Source organism: Orbicella faveolata, unplaced genomic scaffold, assembly GCF_042242905.1.
Source record: "Orbicella faveolata isolate gen_17 unplaced genomic scaffold, um_ofav_v1 contig_1, whole genome shotgun sequence".
In the NCBI taxonomy this organism is placed as follows: Eukaryota; Metazoa; Cnidaria; class Anthozoa; order Scleractinia; family Merulinidae; genus Orbicella; species Orbicella faveolata.
This window is the reverse complement of record NW_028301536.1, coordinates 23,650,001-23,669,697: the sequence shown is the minus strand read 5'-3', so window position 1 is coordinate 23,669,697 and position 19,697 is coordinate 23,650,001. Positions and strand designations below refer to the sequence as shown.

Here is a 19,697-nt window from a genome sequence, read left to right as displayed (position 1 = left end):
TAGAACCCAAAATTGAGATTGAACAAAAAACAGATTGTAGATAGGTAAAGGTAAGGTTAAGTCTGCATACGGGCCAAGTGGCCCGCCAGGCCGAAGCTTATCCCGGTTTCTGTACCATGAAGCGACTGCAAATATTTCTACTCCCTTATGAATGGGGTGCTAGTCCATTGCAGGGTTACCCCCAGCATTAAATTCGCCAGACCTCATTTGTACACCTGGGTGGAGAGAGGCTCAGTGAGAGTTAAGAGTCTGGCCCAAGAACACAACACAGTGTGCCCGGCCAGGGCTCGAACCCGGACCGCTTGATCCGGGGACTAGTCCCGCTGTTAAGAGCCAAACATAACCAGAATTGTTCATTTTGTGATAAAAGCATGAAACTTCCAGGATTACTAACCTCTATAAGGTGAACATTTTCTGATATGGAGCCATCCCAAATTTACACCCAGAACCGAGCTATGCGCATGTCAAAAAATGACATATTAGGCCCCTAAATGGGAACGAGGCTGATTTAAAACGCTTCTTTCTAAGCTTTCTCCGGATTACTTTGCCTAGATGTCTTGCTTTTTAATATAACAGCAACTTATAAAGTACCTGGGAGTCTAATAATTTGTCACGTAATTAGTCACGTGACCATCATTTTCAATAAACAAAATAATACCGAATTTTCCATCAATACGATTAATAATTTTTCTTTCTCTTCTTCTTTCTCCTTTCTCCTCGCAAATAAAAAGCAGTAACCATTTTGAACATTACAATATAGAGTCATCATAGATTCAAACTTAGAAACTTGTGTTTACGCATGTACAATGTCTTATTGGGGCTTTGAATCAAATCGAGGCTGAGATAAAGAACGGATCTATGTTGGCTTTTGAGGTGATTTGCTTAAGTCTGGCTTAACGGGAGATAATGAATTTCTACATTTCATACAGACATAAACTATACCATCAGGAGCCATAATCGGGGACGGAGACCGTAAGCGCGCGCCATTTCAAGTATTGGGGTTGTCCCCATGATATGGGACAATAATTCTATTTTTAGAACAAATTGCGCCATCACCTGCGGCACACGCGCGTGCATGCTGCGAGGATTTTTGCGGATGTCGCGCGGGGGAAAAGGCGTCCGAAATTCCCGAAATGTTTCATGTTTTGGCCCCACAACTCAACGTGTTTACGTCTGTTGGAGTTTTGCTTAAGTATTTTCGTAGTAAGCTGCTCCAGTTTGAGTGAAGTAAGACAGTGTCGAATTTAGGTATGTTCCGCTGTAAGCTTATATATATCGCTGACCAAGTTGTGTTCCGACTGATGCTTCTTTTACATGAGCTGTACATTACTCCACTTTAAATTTCACATATGTTGAAGATTAACAGCTTTTCCATTACACAGCAAAAAACTAGCTGGATATATGTAGATATAGCAGAGCTTCAGGACTTCATAGTTTCATAGCTCCTCTTGCCACACGCTTGCGAGGAATTTGTCAGTCTATCGCGACCGAAAAGTAAAACAAAATAATTGCTAGTTTGAGTTTCGCTTGAATTGTAAGCAACGCTTGATGTTTCATCGAGGCTTAATAACTTTACGTCCGTAGATACTGCTCAGTTTTATTTGTGTAAAAATCCAGTAATTTCTCTGTTGTCGATGAATGAGAGCGCCCGCCGATGCGTGTTTTGTACAGTCAGTAAACATGACAAATTGTACTTCCGCCGCACTTTCGTGTGAAAGCGTACATCGAACTCAAACAATAGCTCTACAGTTTTTAAATATGTTTAAGATTGATAAATGTTTGAGAACATATTAAAAGCTAAGCTGAAAATATGTGAATAAAGCAGAAACAATCAGCAAAGTTACGATGACGCTTTCTTTAATCAACTTGGAATAACGATTTCGATTTTGTTGATCGAGTTATCAAAGCTCCTTGTCTATTTTCATTTTCGCAGTGTAAAACTTCACTATGCTTATGTTGAAGAAACACACATGATGTTAGTAGCCTTTTTTGCATTCGTGAAATTTGTTGCAGCATCTCAACACAAAAGATAACGAAAGAAATCTTTGTCAAGATTTGTTGACAACTGAAAACACCGACTCGGACTTGAAAGTGCACGAGCTGCACTATGCAAATGAGCTAATTGTACGCGTCAGACTTTCCTTTCAAAAACCTTTGCAAACTCACCAAACAAGCAGAGACAATAAGAAACCATCAAAACAGGTTTTGGTTATGATTAAACATTGTCTGAGAAACTCACAAATTAACTCGATACCAGAGTAGAGAGTTTTCTTACTATATTCTTAAGCATACGCGTGAGCTTACAACTAGCGTGAGCAGATCTTATTATTCATTCCCAGCGCGAGATTGAAGTCTTGTTTTCGACCCTGAAAAACCCACCTTTTCCGTTAGCTCAGAGCATTAAACTAGATATAAGCGCCCTGGTTCGTTTTCCCTGCCTTATTCCCTGCCATTGCTGTGAAAAGTACGCAAGAGAATCTCTAACTCTCACCATTTGATCATGCAACGTAACAACATCCACGCGAGAGCCCCTGACATGTGCGTGAATACGCGCGGATATATGACGTCAGGATGGCGCAATTTGTTCTAAAAATAGAAAAATTGTCCCATATCATAGGTGCGCGCGAATCCCGAGACTTACGGTCTCCGTCCCCGATTATGGCTCCTGATACCATCCAATAGGTCGTATTACAATACCGTCATAAATGTTTCCTTATTTTCTCATTTAAGTTTAAAACTACTTTACAAGCAACTTAAACAAATTCATAGGCTGCATTATCTAAATTGACATGATTTATGATGTATTTTACATAACGCTATTTACCTTTTTCTGCATTTCCTTTGAAAAACAGTGCAGCAAAAGTGATTTGAAACTCTTGCTCTCTTACAAAATCAACATATATACATACTAGTGTCCAGCCTTCTCACAATTTGCAAGATGGCGGCCCCCATGGGGATAAACTTGCTTGACATCATTTTGTGTACTTACAGTTAGTAACAGTCTGGAGGAAGTACAATTCTTTTGTAGATAGAAACAGTAGATATGTTCTCTTGCATTTTTCAATAAGAACTCTTGAACATTTAAATTAGAAGGCCAAAACGGTATAAAAAGTGATCATGGAAATCCTGATAAAATAATTCATAGCCAAAATCTATGTAAAATTACATACACTGCAAAGCAGGATCGAATGTATATACATAATGACTATAAATTGTTTAAGCAAGCAATCGTAACGATGATCCTGCTGGTATGCATTGGATCAATAGTGATCTAACAGGCTTCACATATAAAATGAAGACTATAAAAGCAGAAACCGACACAACGTAGGATGACTCTTTCGAAGGTGTACTACATTTCGGCTGGCCAAACCAGCCTTCTTCAGGTACAATGATAATTTTACATTGGGACGTGTTTTTGTAGCATATTTTCGTAATTCATAAGTAAAATTCGTAAAATTTTCATTGTACCTGAAGAAGGCTGGTTTGACCAGCCCATATATAGTACACCTTCTAAAAAATCATCCTACGTTGTGTCAGTTTCTGCTATTATATTCCGGCTTCATATATATAATGAACCTTCCCATTTGTCCTCTTCCAGTATGCTTGTAGACTTAGGGCTGCCCATGGTCCTTGTTTACGCTAAATCTCTTTTATCAAACAAGCAATAGCCATCTTTCTCCCAAACTCTTCAATTTGGTTTATGGTACTTCATTTTTCGTTGCATAAACTATATATTGTAATCTGTTAACTACTTCTCCACAGTTGATGTTTTACATACTTGTTATCAAAAAACTGGTAATGAACTGGGAACTATGTGTCGTTTGTCAACAACAAACAAGAGAAAGCTTACAATGCCCTGCAAATTCAAAGAGGAAAGACTACGGGACCGGTTATATTTGTTTTGTAAGAAATGTGAAGATGTTCCAAAATCGACATCATTTAACATCGATCTTATTGATGGCGGCTCTGGAATGGAAGAAACCCTTCTGAAACGCAAAGCGTCGTGGCACAAATCTTACAGGGATTTGTTAGTAACACAAAGCTTGAGCGTGCACAGAAAAGAAAACAAGGTGATGTCTCTGAGCCAGCAAGTCCTATAAAGACACGGCGGTCAAGTTCATCTTGCACACCTGGGCATTCAATAGAGAAGAAGTGTTTCTTCTGTGATGAAGCTGATTCTGGACTACATGCTATATCAACCCTTGAAGTAGACAAAAGAGTGAGAGAATGTGCCACAATCCTGAACGATGGTAAACTTTTAGCAAAGTTATCTGCTGGTGACATGGTGGCTATCGATGCGATGTATCATTGCAAGTGCTTGGTCTCTTTGTACAATCAGGCGAGACAGTATAACTCACCAAAGGACACCACCTACAGGTCCATAGAAGGGGTAGCATTTGCTGAATTGATTACCTACATTGATGACTGCAGAGATTGCCAAGAGGTGACTGTTCTTAAGTTAGCTGACCTAGCAAGGCTATATTCTGCTAAACTGGAAGAGCTTGGTGTAGACCCTGGTAGAGTCAACACTTCAAGGCTGAAAGACAGATTGCTGGCTACTTTTCCAGATCTAAATGCCCTCACTCAAGGAAGGGATATCCTTCTTGCCTTTAATCGAGAGATTGGCGATGCTATAAAAAGAGCTCGGGAGGATGACTGTGACACGGAGGCATACCATCTCGCTAAAGCTGCAAAGATTGTACGACGAGATATTCTGCAACGACAAAATACCTTTCGAGGAACGTTCCCCCCAAATTGCCAAAATGATGCACTACCATCCAGTCTCCAGACCCTAGTCAACATGATAATTAAAGGCCCAACAGTCAATCAACAGCCCTCGGGGAATGATTCAAGTCAAGCCTGCATGAGCGTCGCCCAACTTCTTATGTTTAACAGCATCTCTCGTGATCGAAATCCCTCTTCTAGTTCCCGTCACACAAGAGTAGAGGAATGCCCGCTTCCAATCTATGTGGCATTAAAAATTCATCGAGCAACAAGGGGTAGGAGTCTCGTAGACGCCATGTTCAGTATGGGCCTTTGCATTTCTTATGACAGACTTCTTGCCCTGTCCACAGATATTGCCAACAGTGTTTGCACCCAATTTGACAATGATGGTGTTGTATGTCTTCCCAAACTAAGAGGTGGTCTGTTTACGACCGCTACAGTGGACAACATACATCATAACCCAAGTTCCACAAGTGCCCATGATTCGTTCCACGAAACAGCTATCTCTCTTGCGCAGCATCCAACAAGTCTGGTACCTGGAGTCGATAGGGGAATCAATACAATTCAACCCGTACCATCAGCTTCTAAAGTTTCCAGAAAGGTGGCAGAACTTCCAGCTCACTTTCTTGAGGTACCTCCAGCAGTGTTAATTAATGGAAAGTGAACCTTTTGCTCCGCAGACTGGAGGTCGCATCAAAAGTCATCCGTTTGTATCGGTTCATGGATATGAAAGGGAAAGAGATTGGCTAGAAAACATCAAAGAACTTTTTTGTAAAGAAGAACTGGCCAAAGATGACGCAGTATCTTGGGCAGCATATCGCGCCTCACAGGTTTCAGTGTCATCTCATGAACCTGCGATCATTTCCCTCCTACCCTTGTTTGTGGAAAATGCTCATTCGCCGGCAATGATTCTCCATGCAATGAATGCGATAAGGTCTGCAGTGAAGCATGTAAATCCTGTACAAGTGCCTGTGATTGCCTTCGATCAACCTCTGTTTGCACTGGCCAAACAGATTCAATGGGAACTGGCAAACACACACGGAGAAGATCATCTAGTTGTTATGTTTGGTGCATTGCATGTTGAGATGGCAGCTTTTCAAGCTCTGGGCAAATGGCTCACTGGCAGTGGTTGGACAAAAGTTCTTTCCAACGCTGGGGTAGCGACACCAGGTGCATCTGATTCGTTTCTCGTTGCAAGCCATCTGACAAAGACAAGGCGCGCTCATCAGATAACTGCGGCTGCCCTTCATCTGCTACAACACCAAGCATATTCAAAGTTTACAGAAAAAAGCACTGATGATGATGATGAAGTTATGACCATTGCAATTGAATAATGGAAATCCCAGATGTCAAAAAAGAGTCCTCAATTTCTCTACTGGTCAAGGGTGTTGGACTTAGAACTGTGTTGTCTACAGCTTGTGAGGGCAATAAGAGAAGCGAACTTCGCACTGTACGTTGAAACACTGACGCAGATTGTACCCTGGATGTTTGCTTTGGACCACACTAACTTCTCTAGGTGACTGGCAGTCCACATCCGTGATATGTGTGAGCTTCCAGTGAAACATCCCAATGTCTTTCAACAGTTTAGCAGTGGGTCATTCATTGTACACAAGACAAAACGACCATTGTCTGCCATAGCACTGGATCATGCACATGAGCAGGAAAATGCATCAATCAAAGGAGATGGTGGTGCTGTAGGTTTGACCGAAAATCCTGCTGCTCTTAGACGATGGATGGTTTCTGGCCTAGAAGTAGCTCGAATGATTAAAGAGTTTGAGAATGTGGTTCCCTCATGCAAGTTCCTGGAGCACCATGAACAGACGCCAAGTACGCAAAGCGCTTTCAAAAAAGATGTCTTGTCTGTTGTTTCAGAATTAAGGAAGTTGGAAACCCTTTTGAGGAGCAGGGCGACGAGCTAATCGCTCGTCATACTAGAGATGTCATGGACGGTGCAGTTGTTGACACGGTGCAAAACGTTCTACAAATTGGGAAATCGCAGTATGACAGCTATGTTCAAGAAAGACGGAGTGACAGATGCAAGCGGATTACAGAGACCCTGTTAGGGGTAACTTCCGACAAGCCACATGGCCTTGAAACGGCGACATGACAGGTATGAATTGGCGACGAACGACAGACTACTTCAGCGAAATAGGGAAAGCGACACCAATGGCAAGATAGACCGACAACGAATTTCGGAACTGAGAATACAGTGATTGTTTTAAACGTCTGAGCCGAAGCGAAGATGCATTTCCAGAGTTTTAAATGTGTTTTCCTCTCTCACGAGCGATGTCGGCGGGTCGTGAAACCCAGGCTTTCTTATATATGCTAAAACGTCCACGTCCAATAAATCGAGTCCGTCATTGCTGAGTATTTTGTCTCACTCTCAGCTGAGTGAGCAGAGCCCTAAAACGCCTAAAAACACGCTTAAGGAAAAAGGAAAGAGATCTTCGAAAGTCTGCGTCATATTTTTATCAGTGGGTCACTGGTAAAAGAATATGAAGCTGTATTATCAACAAATGGCATTATGGAAGGAAAAGAGAGACAAGCCTGGGGGAGAGCTGCCAAGGTCTTCTCGTCTTGAGCAGAAGGTAAGGGTTACGCCAAATTCAAAGGAAAATTATAGGTAGGAGAGATTATCTGATTGAGCCCGTTGAGATTTTGAGTTAGAGAACGGTTGTGAAACATAAACATGGTAAAAATAGTCATAGGTTCGATTGTACTTTAGGTCCAAATACTAACTGGAAAAAGGCTGAACATAGCAAGCGTGTAAATTTCAAAATTTCCCGGGGGGAGCATGCCCCCACATCCCCCAGGAGGTTACCAACTTCAGTGCTCGAAAGCATGCCCCTAATATGCCCCCCAACATGCCCCCAGCCCCTTAGAGAGTTTTGAAAAATTGGAGTAGCTAAGAAGTCTTTCCTTCATTCTGAGTCGAAATGTGATGCTTTAAAAGTAACCATAAAGTAATCATTAAACCCTCTGACCGGAGAAATGCTGACTCTGCATAAGAATTCCTACTGCTGAAAAGTGTTCGAAGCGCCTAAGAAACGACCGATGATTTTCGGCTAAAAAATAAAATCGGCCGATTTTTATCTCCCAAGTAGAGGTTACCGAATACTATTTAAAAATGAATTTCTTTTGTTCCAGTTTCGCTTTAAACCAAAAATATCGAGCCGCAAACTTTCTCCGTCTGATAGCAGCAAAATCAGGCCGAAAATAAGCCCCCGCAAAAAACTGTTCAGAAACTACTATCGCAACGCAAAATAATGAGAAAACTACACAGTGTCGAAGAAAAAGGCCTTCTAATGCAATATCATTCGATAAACATCAAAAAACTGCCGAAGCGCTTAAAAAAATAAAGTTTCAAATATTGCATACTAAATTAGATGGAGCGTTGGAGCTGATTTTAAAATAATTATTTCTCAAAAGTTCAACGCTTTTCAAAGCAATCACAGTGATGAATCAGACATTGGAGGGATATATATCACGTTTCTGGAAAAACATTTTTCGACCAAAGTATATTGACCTTATACAAAGCGTTCAAAGTTACCGTGTTTACCGTTATCCTGCTACTTCGGCGAAACACTTCTCTTTTGCCAATACGGCCGTGGACGGCGTGGTAAACGCCACTTTAAACCTTGCTAGGCATTCAAAGACCATCCTGAGTAGAAGGACGTAGAATTAAAAGAGAAAGGAAGATAAAAAATACGCAGAAAAAGAAAATAACTCGAAATTACCATCTGCTAACGAAAGTTGAATCTGGAAAATGTCGTCGCGTGACAGCGGCCATTGATGTCATTTGTCAGGTCAAGTCGCAAGAGCGTGGGAAAACGAGTCTGCAATGTCCTTCGGTCGGTCAGCGGCTAGGGATCCAGTCGTGACCCCGTAACTCAGATCACGCTGCGGCCAAAACGGTGTGGCGGTTGGGGAAGTTTTTCTTTTTGAGTGACCATCATTTGTGAAAAATAACATAACATTGTTCCACTAAACGTTTTCTAACCGGGAAAAAGTGTTTTCCTATTTGTGCATTCGTTTGGATTCCGCCGCTATTTATGCAAATCGCGTCAATGGCCGCTGTCACGCGATGACATTTTCCAGATTCAACTTTCGTTAGCAGATGGTAATTTCGAGTTATTCTCTTTTTCTGCGTATTTTTTATCTTTCTTTCTCTTTTAATTCTACGTCCTTCTACTTAGGATGGTCTTTGAATGCCTAGCAAGGTTTAAAGTGGCGTTTAACACGCTATCCACGGCCGTATTGGCAAAAGAGAAGTGTTTCGCCGAAGTAGCAGGATAACGGTAAACACGGTAACTTTGAACGCTTTGTACAAGGCCAATATACTTTGGCCGAAGAATGTTTTTCCAGAAACGTGATATATATCCCTCCAATGTCTGATTCATCACTTTGCTTGCTTTCAAAAGCGTTGAACTTTTGAGAAATAATTATTTTAAAATCAGCTCCAACGCTCCATCTAATTTAGTATGCAATATTTGAAACTTTATTTTTCAATCGCTTCGGCAGTTTTTTGATGTTTATCGAATGATATTGCATTAAAAGGCCTTTTTCTTCAACACTGTGTAGTTTTCTCATTATTTTGCGTTGCGATAGTAGTTTCTGAACAGTTTTTTGCGGGGGCTTATTTTCGGCCTGATTTTGCTGCTATCAGACGGAGAAAGTTTGCGGTTCGATATTTTTGGTTTAAGGGCCCATTAACCGATTTATGCGCGCGCTCGCGCGCGTTGCTAAGGAAGGGAAATTTCACTTCCCGCCAGTACCGGTCAGCGGTACGAGGACTCAGCATGCGTTTTATCTGTTGTTCGCAGCGTGGCGTCCGCCATATTGTTACTGTTACTTGGCTGTTAGTTTTATCCCAGTTTGATTAAAAGCCTTACACGAGCCGGTCGTGCCTTGTTTCTTGCCTTATCTTCTTAACTGGCGTGGTGGCAGCGGTCGGTTCAACCCAAGCCGCATTTTCGCCGTAGAAAGCCTCTTTTCAGCCTCGACCGCGTGAGCCAAAACAGTGCATCCTTCGCTGTGACAACACGTCCGGAGTTCTACATCGTGTGTTATGGCGTCTACTCACCGCGCACCGAAGCAGTGGTGCCTCTCCAAGGTGGAAACAATCAATAGCTTTGAAAACTGGAAGCAAAATCTACTGTACACACTATCCTTAGACAGCAACTTCGCCCCCTTCCTCGCGGATGGTTTTACATGGTTGAAAAAGACCAAAGCCCAACCGCTTCGAGGACTCGAAAACGATGGCGAAACTGTCCCACTCTCTCGACGCTTAACCGCTCGTCAAAAAACCAACTTCCTCGAGCTGATGCTGAGACAAATCGCCAATTACTGCCCTATTATTTCGCGTAGGACGCTGGCAAAAAACTCAACCTCTCTTGAGTTCATCTGGCAAGCTATTCGACAACACTTTGGATTCCAGGTCACCGGCGCACAACTTATCGACTTTTCTGACATACACCTTGCGGCAGATGAGCGCCCTGAGGACCTCTACCAACGCCTCATGGCCTTTGTGGAGGATTCGTTGCTGCGTGCAAATGGCTTAACCCACCATGGTGAACATGTTTCAGAGGATGAGGAACTTACTCCCACTCTCGAAAACTTCGTCGTCCTTACCTGGCTACGACTCATTCACCCCAGCCTTCCTCGATTGGTCAAGCAGCGTTACGGCACGGAGTTGAGATCTCGCACCCTCGCCTCAATTAAGCCAGAAATCACACGAGCCCTTACCTCTCTCCTTGAAGAAATCCGCACCTCCGATGACGCTAGGATCCTGCGTGCAGCGGTAGCTGACGATTTTCGTAGCCCCCGTCCGGGTGGCAGGAGTAACTCTAAGTTCCGCACCAGACAACCTCGTCAGGACAAGGTCTGCCCCTTATGCAAGCAAGCCGGTCGCTCTAACACAAACCACTTCCTCAGTCAGTGTACCTTCCTCCCTGACAATGACAGGCGCTTCATGGTAAAAGCGAGACAGATCGTTGGCATCCTCGACAACGAACCAGACACCGACTGCGACCTCGACCCTGATCCTCCAGTTCCTGATCCCACTTTGCCTACCCCAGATGTCGTAGCCTACCGTGTACAGACCCGTCAGTCTCCTTATATGGATGTCTTTCATGCTCACCGTGTTGTCTGCGTCACCATTGACAGCGGCGCCACTGGAAATATGATCCGTCACTCTACCGCGAAACACCTCGGATGTCCTGTAATATCAAGTGCCCAGTCCGTCCAGCAGGCTGATGGCTCTTCTCAACTTCAGGAGGTCGGTGAGATACGAACAACCTTCACCCGCGACAACACAGATTGTACGTTCGAAGGTCTTGTCGTAGAGGATCTTGATGTTGAAGTACTCGCCGGGACCCCCTTTATGGAGGCAAATGATGTTGCTGTGCGTCCCGCTAAGAGAGAGGCGCTCCTTGGCAATGGGTCTGTCTGCACGTATGGGTCCAAGTCTCCACCCAGCCCCCTCCCAATTGTTCGTAGGGCTTTTGTTCTCCGTGCTCCTACTCTTTCCAAGACTGTTTGGCCCGGAGAATTCTTGGAAGTACAGCTGCCAGACGATGCTCCTCCTGATTCAGAGTATGCACTTGAGCCTCGTACTGATGCACCAAGTTCACATAAACTCAAGCCATCCCAGTTGTGGCCGCAGCCTAGTGTCGTTTCAAGTGTTGCGCGGGCCGTACGCATACCAAACCTGTCAACCGAGCCTCGCACACTTAAGCGTCACGAACACTTCTGCCAAGTCACTCCTGTCTTCGAACCAAAAGAGGATCCATCTACAAGCTCGTCTCCTGCTCAGCGTCCGTTACCACCCTCTAATTCCAGTCACTCCGCATCCGTTCAGGTAGACCCAGACAGCATCCTACCTCAGGCCATCAGGGCCAATTTCCAATCCCTGCTTAGAGAGTACGACTCCGTATTTGACCCCCAGTTCCCTGGTTACAATGGATCCGCAGGCCCTTACCAAGCACAGGTCAACATGGGCCCTGTTGAGCCACCACAGCGGAAAGGTCGCCTCCCCCAATATGCACGAGATAAACTCGTCGAGCTCCAAGAGAAGTTTGACCACCTAGAGCAACTCGGAGTCTTCCGTCGCCCCGAAGATGTTGGTATCACTGTAGAATACCTCAATCCTTCTTTTCTGGTAAAGAAGCCCAATGGCGGCTCTCGTCTCGTCACTGCTTTCGCTGACGTAGGCAGATACAGTAAGCCTCAACCATCTTTGCTGCCTGATGTTGACTCCACCCTACGACTCATCGCCCAGTGGTCACACATCATTGTCACCGACCTAACAAGTGCCTTTTATCAAATCCCTTTGGCCAAAGAGTCCATGAAGTACTGCGGCGTTGCCACTCCTTTTAAAGGAGTACGTGTCTACGTTCGTTCCGCTATGGGCATGCCCGGTTCGGAAACGGCCTTGGAAGAGGTTATGTCCCGCGTCCTAGGCCCCTTACTACAAAGTGGCTCCGTGGCCAAAATTGCGGATGATTTATACTGTGGCGGCAACACACCCCAAGAGCTATTATGCAACTGGAAGAAGGTCCTACAAGCCCTACACAAGTGTAACCTGCGTTTGTCTGCCCACAAGACCATCATCAGTCCCAAGAGCACCACTATTCTTGGCTGGATCTGGACTGTAGGCTCTCTCTCCGCCAGACCCCTCCGCCTAAACACCCTCGCCACGTACCCTGAGCCAAGCACTGTTGGTCGATTGAGATCCTTCATTGGGGCATACAAGGTCCTCTCCCGCGTCATCCCAAGGTGCTCGCGTTACCTCACCCCCTTGGATGCTGTAACGGCCGGTCGTCCTTCCCAGGAATCCATAAACTGGACCGATGATCTAAGAGGTGCATTCCGTAGTGCTCAGAATGCCCTTTCATCTGCGCTCACAATCAAGTTACCCAGACCTGAGGACCAGCTATGGATTGTAACTGACGGAGCTGTCAGGGACCCAGGAATAGGTGCTACCCTCTACGTGACGCGCGGAGACAAGTTACATGTCTCCGGTTTCTTCACCGCTAAGTTGCGGGGGTCCCAGACAACGTGGCTTCCATGCGAGGTAGAAGCCCTCTCCATTGCGGCTGCTACTAAGCACTTCAGCCCGTATCTTATTCAGTCGTCCAAGAAGGCCTGCATCCTTACTGACAGTAAGCCCTGCGTCCAAGCGTACGAGAAGCTCTGCCGTGGAGAGTTCTCTGCCAGCCCTCGTGTATCCACTTTCTTATCTGTTGTAAGCCGCTACCAGGCTTCTGTAAGGCACGTCTCAAGCGCTGATATCCTCCCGTCAGACTTTGCAAGCCGAAACGCCGCCCCCTGTGAAAACGAGACCCGTCAGGTGTGCTCTTTCATCACTCGAACTAGCGACTCTGTTGTCCGAGCCGTGTCTGCTCAAGATATCCTGCAAGGGAGCGTTCGCCTTCCCTTCACCAGCCGGCCCGCCTGGTTGGCTGTTCAGTCTGAATGCACAGACCTGCGCCGGACACACGCTCACCTTGTCCAGGGTACGAGACCTTCCAAGAAGCTCACTAACATCAAGGACGTCAAACGGTATTTACAAGTTGCGTCAATTGCAAATGATGGCCTCCTTGTTGTGCAGCGTCATGAACCGTTGTCACCGTCCAGGGAGTGCATTATCGTCCCCCGCCAAGCCTTGGATGGCCTTTTGACCGCTCTTCACATTCAGCTTAGCCACCCGTCCTGCCACCAGTTGAAGATGGTCGTCAAACGCTATCTTTTCTCCCTCGATCTGGACAAGGCAGTGTCTCGTGTCTCTGATGGATGCCACTCCTGTGCGGCACTCCGAAACTCTCCAACCGCACGTATTGACCAGTCCACCTCGCCACCACCTGACGCTATTGGTCGGTCCTTCGCAGCAGACGTCATCAAGCGCTCTCGCCAGCTTATCTTTGTCCTCCGCGAGACTGTGACCTCTTACTCCTCCAGTTTATTGCTTGAAGATGAGCGGCACCAAACGTTACGCAATGCCATCGTCAAACTCTGCTTGGAAATGCGCCCTATGGATGGTCCACCCGCTGTGATCCGTACTGACCCTGCACCTGGCTTTAAGGCCCTAGTCAACGACCCACTCTTAGAGAAGCACAGAATTACAATTGAGCTTGGCCAGGCCAAAAATCCCAACAAGAACCCCGTAGCTGAGAGAGCTGTCCAGGAGTTGGAAACAGAACTACTACGTCAGGAGCCTCTTGGTGGTGCTGTCTCTCCCCTCACTCTCGCCGTAGCCACCTCTGCCTTGAACTCTCGTATCCGTTCACGTGGCCTATCCTCACGAGAAATGTGGACACAGCGGGACCAGTTTTCAAACAAGCAGTTACCCCTTGCCGACGACCATTTAATTACCCTCCAGCACAAGCAGCGTCTCTCCAACCACCCCCACAGTGAGCGCTCTAAGGCCCCTGTGCAGCAAAGGCGCCCTACTCCCCAGATTGATGTTGGTGACCTAGTGTACCTCCATTCCGACCTGAACAAGTCTCGAGCCCGCGACCGCTACCTTGTTGTAGCCATAGAACCACCGTTCTGTGACATCAAAAAAATCATTGGATCCCAGTTACGCAGCTCATCATACCATGTCAAACTATCAGAGTGCTTCAAGGTCCCATCTGACTTGGCCGACCCCTTACGTGTTCCCCACACACGTCGCAGTAACGACTCAGACGATGAAGACGAACCTGGTACCACATCGTGCCCTCCACCCTCTCTGCCTGACATCCCTGATGCCATCTCTTCTTCAGCGCATCAGCTATCTGACAGCTCTCACTGTGTTACACCACAAGCCTGTGCCTTTCCTGTTGACCATATCATGTTGACGCAGCTGCACAGCCGTCATGCCCTGATGACACCCCATTAGAAAACGCAGTCATGTCAGCAGACCCTCCCACTCCTGACCTACGGAGATCCTCACGTGTCCGCCGTCCTCCTACGCATTTTGTAGATTATGTCACTGAACTCTGACTTTCCCTTGCATATAAGTTAGCGTCAAGTACATTCCACTATGTTCTCGGTTCCTGTTATGTGGCATACTATGCCCCTTTTTACTTTATGTATTTACTGCGTTGAAAAGACTTATGAAACAAGAAGAAAGAAGTCACGCCAGTACCGGTCAGCGGCACTAGGACTCAGCATGCGTTTTATCTGTTGTTCGCAGCGTGGCGTCCGCCATATTGTTACTGTTACTCGGTTGTTAGTTTTATCCCAGTTTGATCAAAAGCCTTACACGAGCCGGTCGTGCCTTGGTTCTTGCCTTATCTTCTTAACTGGCGTCCGGTTACTTACGTCAGCCTGAACGCGGAAAATAAAAACAACTCAATAACTTCCAAATTCGCTTACATTTTACATGTTTTTCTTTGTGTTTCACAAAATGCAAAGTAAAAAAAGTACAAGCAGAGGCAAAATAAGAAAAAGACAGAAAAACAAGAGCAATAGAAAGAGAAAAACTAACTCCGTGTGGCCTTGTCTGATCTTACCGAAGTGCGCTGGTAGTGTAAATTGCGCACGCGCTGATAGGGTAACTTCCAATATATATCGGGCGCACTTCCGGTTTCTTTAAATGCTAAAGGAAACGCGGTTTTTCATTAATTAAATCCAGCCTTTTTTGACGGATTTCGATCAAAGCCAACGTTGGAAAGATGGCTATGCATTCCTTTTTCAAAATCATGCTTTTCTCAAAAAATTACGAACTTTTTAATATTTTGAAATTCTCTCAAAATCTGACCTTTTAGAAATGAGACAAAATCTATGCATAGCGTAATGAGGATTTCAATTAAAATATTAAATCAATGAAAAAAATCCCGATAAAGTAATTTGCCTGGGAGCCTTTGCGTTTTTTCAGTATTTGTCACATGACCATGGGCGTGGCCTGATGACGTCATCACTAGTGTTACTAATCATGAAAAAGTTAAAACACATGAAATGACTCTGAACTAACTAAAAATGATGAGGTTATATGAGAATAAATTTTCCTTAGCAACGGCTCGAAAAGATCGGTTAATGGGCCCTTAAAGCGAAACTGAAACAAAAGAAATTCATTTTTAAATAGTATTCGGTAACCTCCACTTGGGAGATAAAAATCGGCCGATTTTATTTTTTAGCCGGAAATCATCGGTCGTTTCTTAGGCGCAGCGCCTCTTAATTATATGTGTACTTGACCATAACAGCAAGGAACCTTCAATGCGTGAGAAATAATAGTTTCAGCGTGAGAGCGCAAGATTGAATTCGTTTGCGTGAGCCTCATGCTCAATGCGTGAGACTTGAGAGCACTGTGCTGGGTTTTTTTTTTTTTTGATAAACAAAGGTATTACGATGTGTTATACGTGTAGCTTCGTTTTAATCGAACAAGGTCAAATTTCCCGACACAACTCCTCTGAGACAAAATTACGACAGGCGACATAAGAATCTTGCGAAATGCCGACATGGCTGGTGGCGAATTTCAGACAGGGGACATGGGTACCCCCCCTAGCAGGGCCTCATTACAGACACAATTAAGAAGAACAATCTGCCTTTGCTTAACACCCTGGGTAAAAAGTGCGAATCCAAGGAAAAGGCTCAAGTTGCATCGCTAAAAGAAGATTATACTCTCTTCTCACGGCTGTACATTGCGTGCCACTGTAGAGATGGTAATCTTGACGAATTTTTCAAGTACGAAAACCAACCGTGGTCACCCGCGCTTTCACAAATGAATCAACTTAGAGGGGGCCAAAAAGCAGACTTAGTGAAGTGCTTGGAAATTATCAACGTTTCTGAAGCCAAGCAACCTCCTGTAGATGCCATAGTTCTTGATGGAGCTGTGGCTGTTCAAATGATGGCACCAAGAGCAGCGCGCACATTTGGGGAGTACGCTGATATGGTGTTCCAACCATTCATCCTCAAACAGCTGGAATCAGCAAGCAGAATCGACATCGTTTGGGATTTGTATCGGAAAGATTCTTTAAAAAGTGCAAGGAGGGAAAAGAGAGGATCTGGTACACGACGAAAGGTATTTCCGTTCACTCGTATTCCTTCAAACTGGCAAAGTTTCCTACGCGTAGATGATAACAAGACCGAACTCTTCTCCTTACTTACTCAACAAGCAGTTACTTTGCCTATAGAAGATGGAAATGAGCTATGTAGCACATGTGGAGATTGTGTCCTTACATCAGCAAACAGATCTGACTTGAGGTCCCTGGAGCCGTGCAATCACGAGTAGGCGGATACCCGCCTTTTGGTCCATGTATTGGATGCTTGCTCGTCTGGCCACCGGCGGATACTGATCAGGACAAATGATGCAGATGTTGTGGTGCTTGCCGTGCCGATAGCTGAAAACCTACCAGCAGATGAAATCTGGATTAGTTATGGCACTGGAAAGCATTTTAGGCACCTTGCTGCACACGGAATTGCCAGGAAGATAGGACAGCAAAAAGCAAAGACCTTACCATTGTTCCATGCCATTACTGGCTGTGACACTGTTTCCCTTTTTGGTGGTAAGGGCAAGAAGACGGCATGGGATGTATGGAACGTTTACCCAGCCCTGACCAATATTCTGTGTAGATTGATGTTGATGCCGGAGAAGGTTGAAGATAATTGTATGGCGGTTATCGAAAGGTTTGTTGTCCTGCTCTATGACCGAACGAGTGCTATAGTGGAAGTAAATCAAGCAAGGAAAGATCTTTTCTCAAAGAAGGCTAGGAGCCTTGGAAACATCCCACCAACACGAGCAGCACTAGAGCAACACACCATGCGTGCAGTGTTCCAAGGTGCATACATCTGGGGTCAAGTGCTTCTAACGCAACCCGTTATTCCATCGCCCTCTGCATGGGGATGGGAAGAAGATGGGACCTCTTGGAAACCCAAGTGGGCGACTCTTCCTCAGGCAAAGGACTCTTGCTATGAGTTGATTCACTGTGGCTGCAAGAAAGGCTGCAGGGGCCGCTGTAAATGCTTGAAGTTTAATCTTGACTGTACCGGTTTGTGCAATTGTGGTGGAAATTGCAACTAACAGAACATTTATTCAGCTAGTGTTTTTAAAAGCAGGCATAGTAAGGTTATAGCCAATGAAAGCTGTTTTTCAAAACGTTTCCTTCAGACCAAAAAGTTCAGTTTCAAAGGTGATATAGGTGTCTCAATCACAGTAAGCAAGCAACACAAGAAAATCGTGTAACCTATATAAATTGACTCTGTATCTCAGCCTCGATTTGATGTATAGTTTCGATATTACGTTTTTGGCACATCCCAAACATACATTTCAGGTTTGAATTTCCTAGTCTAGATAATAGAATCTACATTGCAAATGGATAAAACTTGCGTGTAAAAAATGGTAATGATTTCATCAGTGCCTATTGCTTTGCTGGTAATTGAAAATAATGGTCACATGACAATCACGTGACATAATTTAAGACTCAAAGACACTGGTTAATTTGTTGTTGTATTAGAAAAAGCAAGACACTAGACATAGTAGTTCCAGAAGGCCAAAAAATCGGTATTTTGTATCAGTCTCATTTCCATGTAAGGGCCCTGTATGGCAAATTTTTGACATGCGCATTCCATGGCTCTGGGCGAAAATTTGGCATGGCTCCATATCAGGAAATATTTGTCTTATAGAGGTTAGTAACCCTGCCAAGTTTGATGCTTTTATCAAAAAACGAACAATTTTATCCCTTAACAGCTGGACACGAGGACACCGCGCCTCTACAGATTGTAGATAGCTTAACTTCATTTTCCTCGAGACACAAATATCAAGTTTTACTCAATTTGAATAAGTGGCTTCGTTATACTTGGAAATCACCTTTATTCGCTGCGTCCGTTAAACACGTTTCTTATGAAACTTATAGAAACTTTTCTTTAACTCAGCTAGAATCAACTGTTTTAAACATTCTTTTTTCATTAGAGTGACTGATGATTGGAACAGTCTACCTAAGAACATTGTTGAAGCGAGAAGCCTAGAACTCTTCAAATTAAGAGTCATATCATTCTTAACAGTTATCAGTTACCAAATAGGTTTTTTTTTTCTTCGTTCAATAATTTATAATGTAATTTTAATTGTAACTTTCATTCGTTTTTAGGAGAGTTAACCAACCTTGATTGTGAATCAATTCGTCCATAGCCGTCCATATAGGTTTCGCACTCTCCTTCTCTAGCTCTTTGTAATCCCTTTTCACCTGCTTTCTCTCTTTCACGATGTTTTCCAGTTTACTTCTGCTCCTGAACTCTTGCTGTTTAAGCCGACTCAGTTGCAGTTCCAGGTCACTCTGTCCTTCTTCACACCCTTTCTCCATCTGCATTACTTCTTTCAAATCCTTCTCTAAACGTTCAGTCTGTTGAAGTATATCCTCGAGGTCCTTTTTATACATGTCCTCAACGAAATAGAGTTCTACTCCGCTTTTTCTCTCTTTTATCTCCCTCCGAAACTCACGGGTTTCTTGTGAAATACACAATGATATTATAGCCACTTCGTTCCGCGAATTTAGATCTTTAAAAAATGTTTCAATCTTTTCCGTGTCATCCCTTCCAACAGTGTCCTCTTCAACATTGTGCTTGACAACTAAGACCGCCACATCACTGTGATACTTTGTGGGCCGATCATCCGCTCTCCGCAATTTTTCTATTTGTTCTGGGGAAACAGCAGGACGAAGGGAACGTGGTTTCACTTCTTCCATAATCTCAACGAGGTCGTACAACCGTAGGGCCTCAAAACACTCTTTCAACACGCTGACAGCAGTGTCGGGAACCATTTGTTTCATTTCTTTCAGAAAATACTCTTCTCCCATTTTGAGCCCAAAATATTGATGGAACTTTTCCAACGCAGCCTCGTCAGCTCGTAGCATTACCGTCCATTTTCTGGTGACATCATCGCTCAGATCTTTCAAGCAAAGTTTACTACTCTCTACAAAGAAAATAAACAACAGATTTTAAGCTATAAGTATGTTTTCTTTGGTTGCAAAGTTTTCCATAATTACAATGGTTACTCA

At 44.4% G+C, this 19,697-nt stretch overlaps 2 protein-coding genes across 2 annotated transcripts in view; one reads left to right on the top strand and one right to left on the bottom strand.

Annotated features, from left to right (window-relative positions):
• Positions 1-19,697, bottom strand: part of LOC149118458 (uncharacterized) — a 40,175-nt gene that overhangs the window by 3,526 nt on the left and 16,952 nt on the right. The window contains exon 5 of the mRNA XM_089271947.1: positions 18,806-19,612. Coding sequence (XP_089128073.1) covers positions 18,806-19,612 — 807 coding nt within the window. The remainder of the gene's footprint in view (positions 1-18,805; positions 19,613-19,697) is intronic.
• LOC149118459 (uncharacterized) lies at positions 9,728-14,605 on the top strand. The gene has a single exon (XM_089286585.1). It carries the CDS (start codon positions 9,794-9,796, stop codon positions 14,603-14,605), a length of 4,812 nt encoding a protein of 1,603 aa, XP_089142711.1. The 5' UTR covers positions 9,728-9,793.

Coding starts and splice junctions, on each gene's coding strand:
- LOC149118459 (XM_089286585.1), top strand. CDS start 9,794: ATGGCGTCTACTCACCGCGCACCGAAGCAGTGGTGCCTCTCCAAGGTG.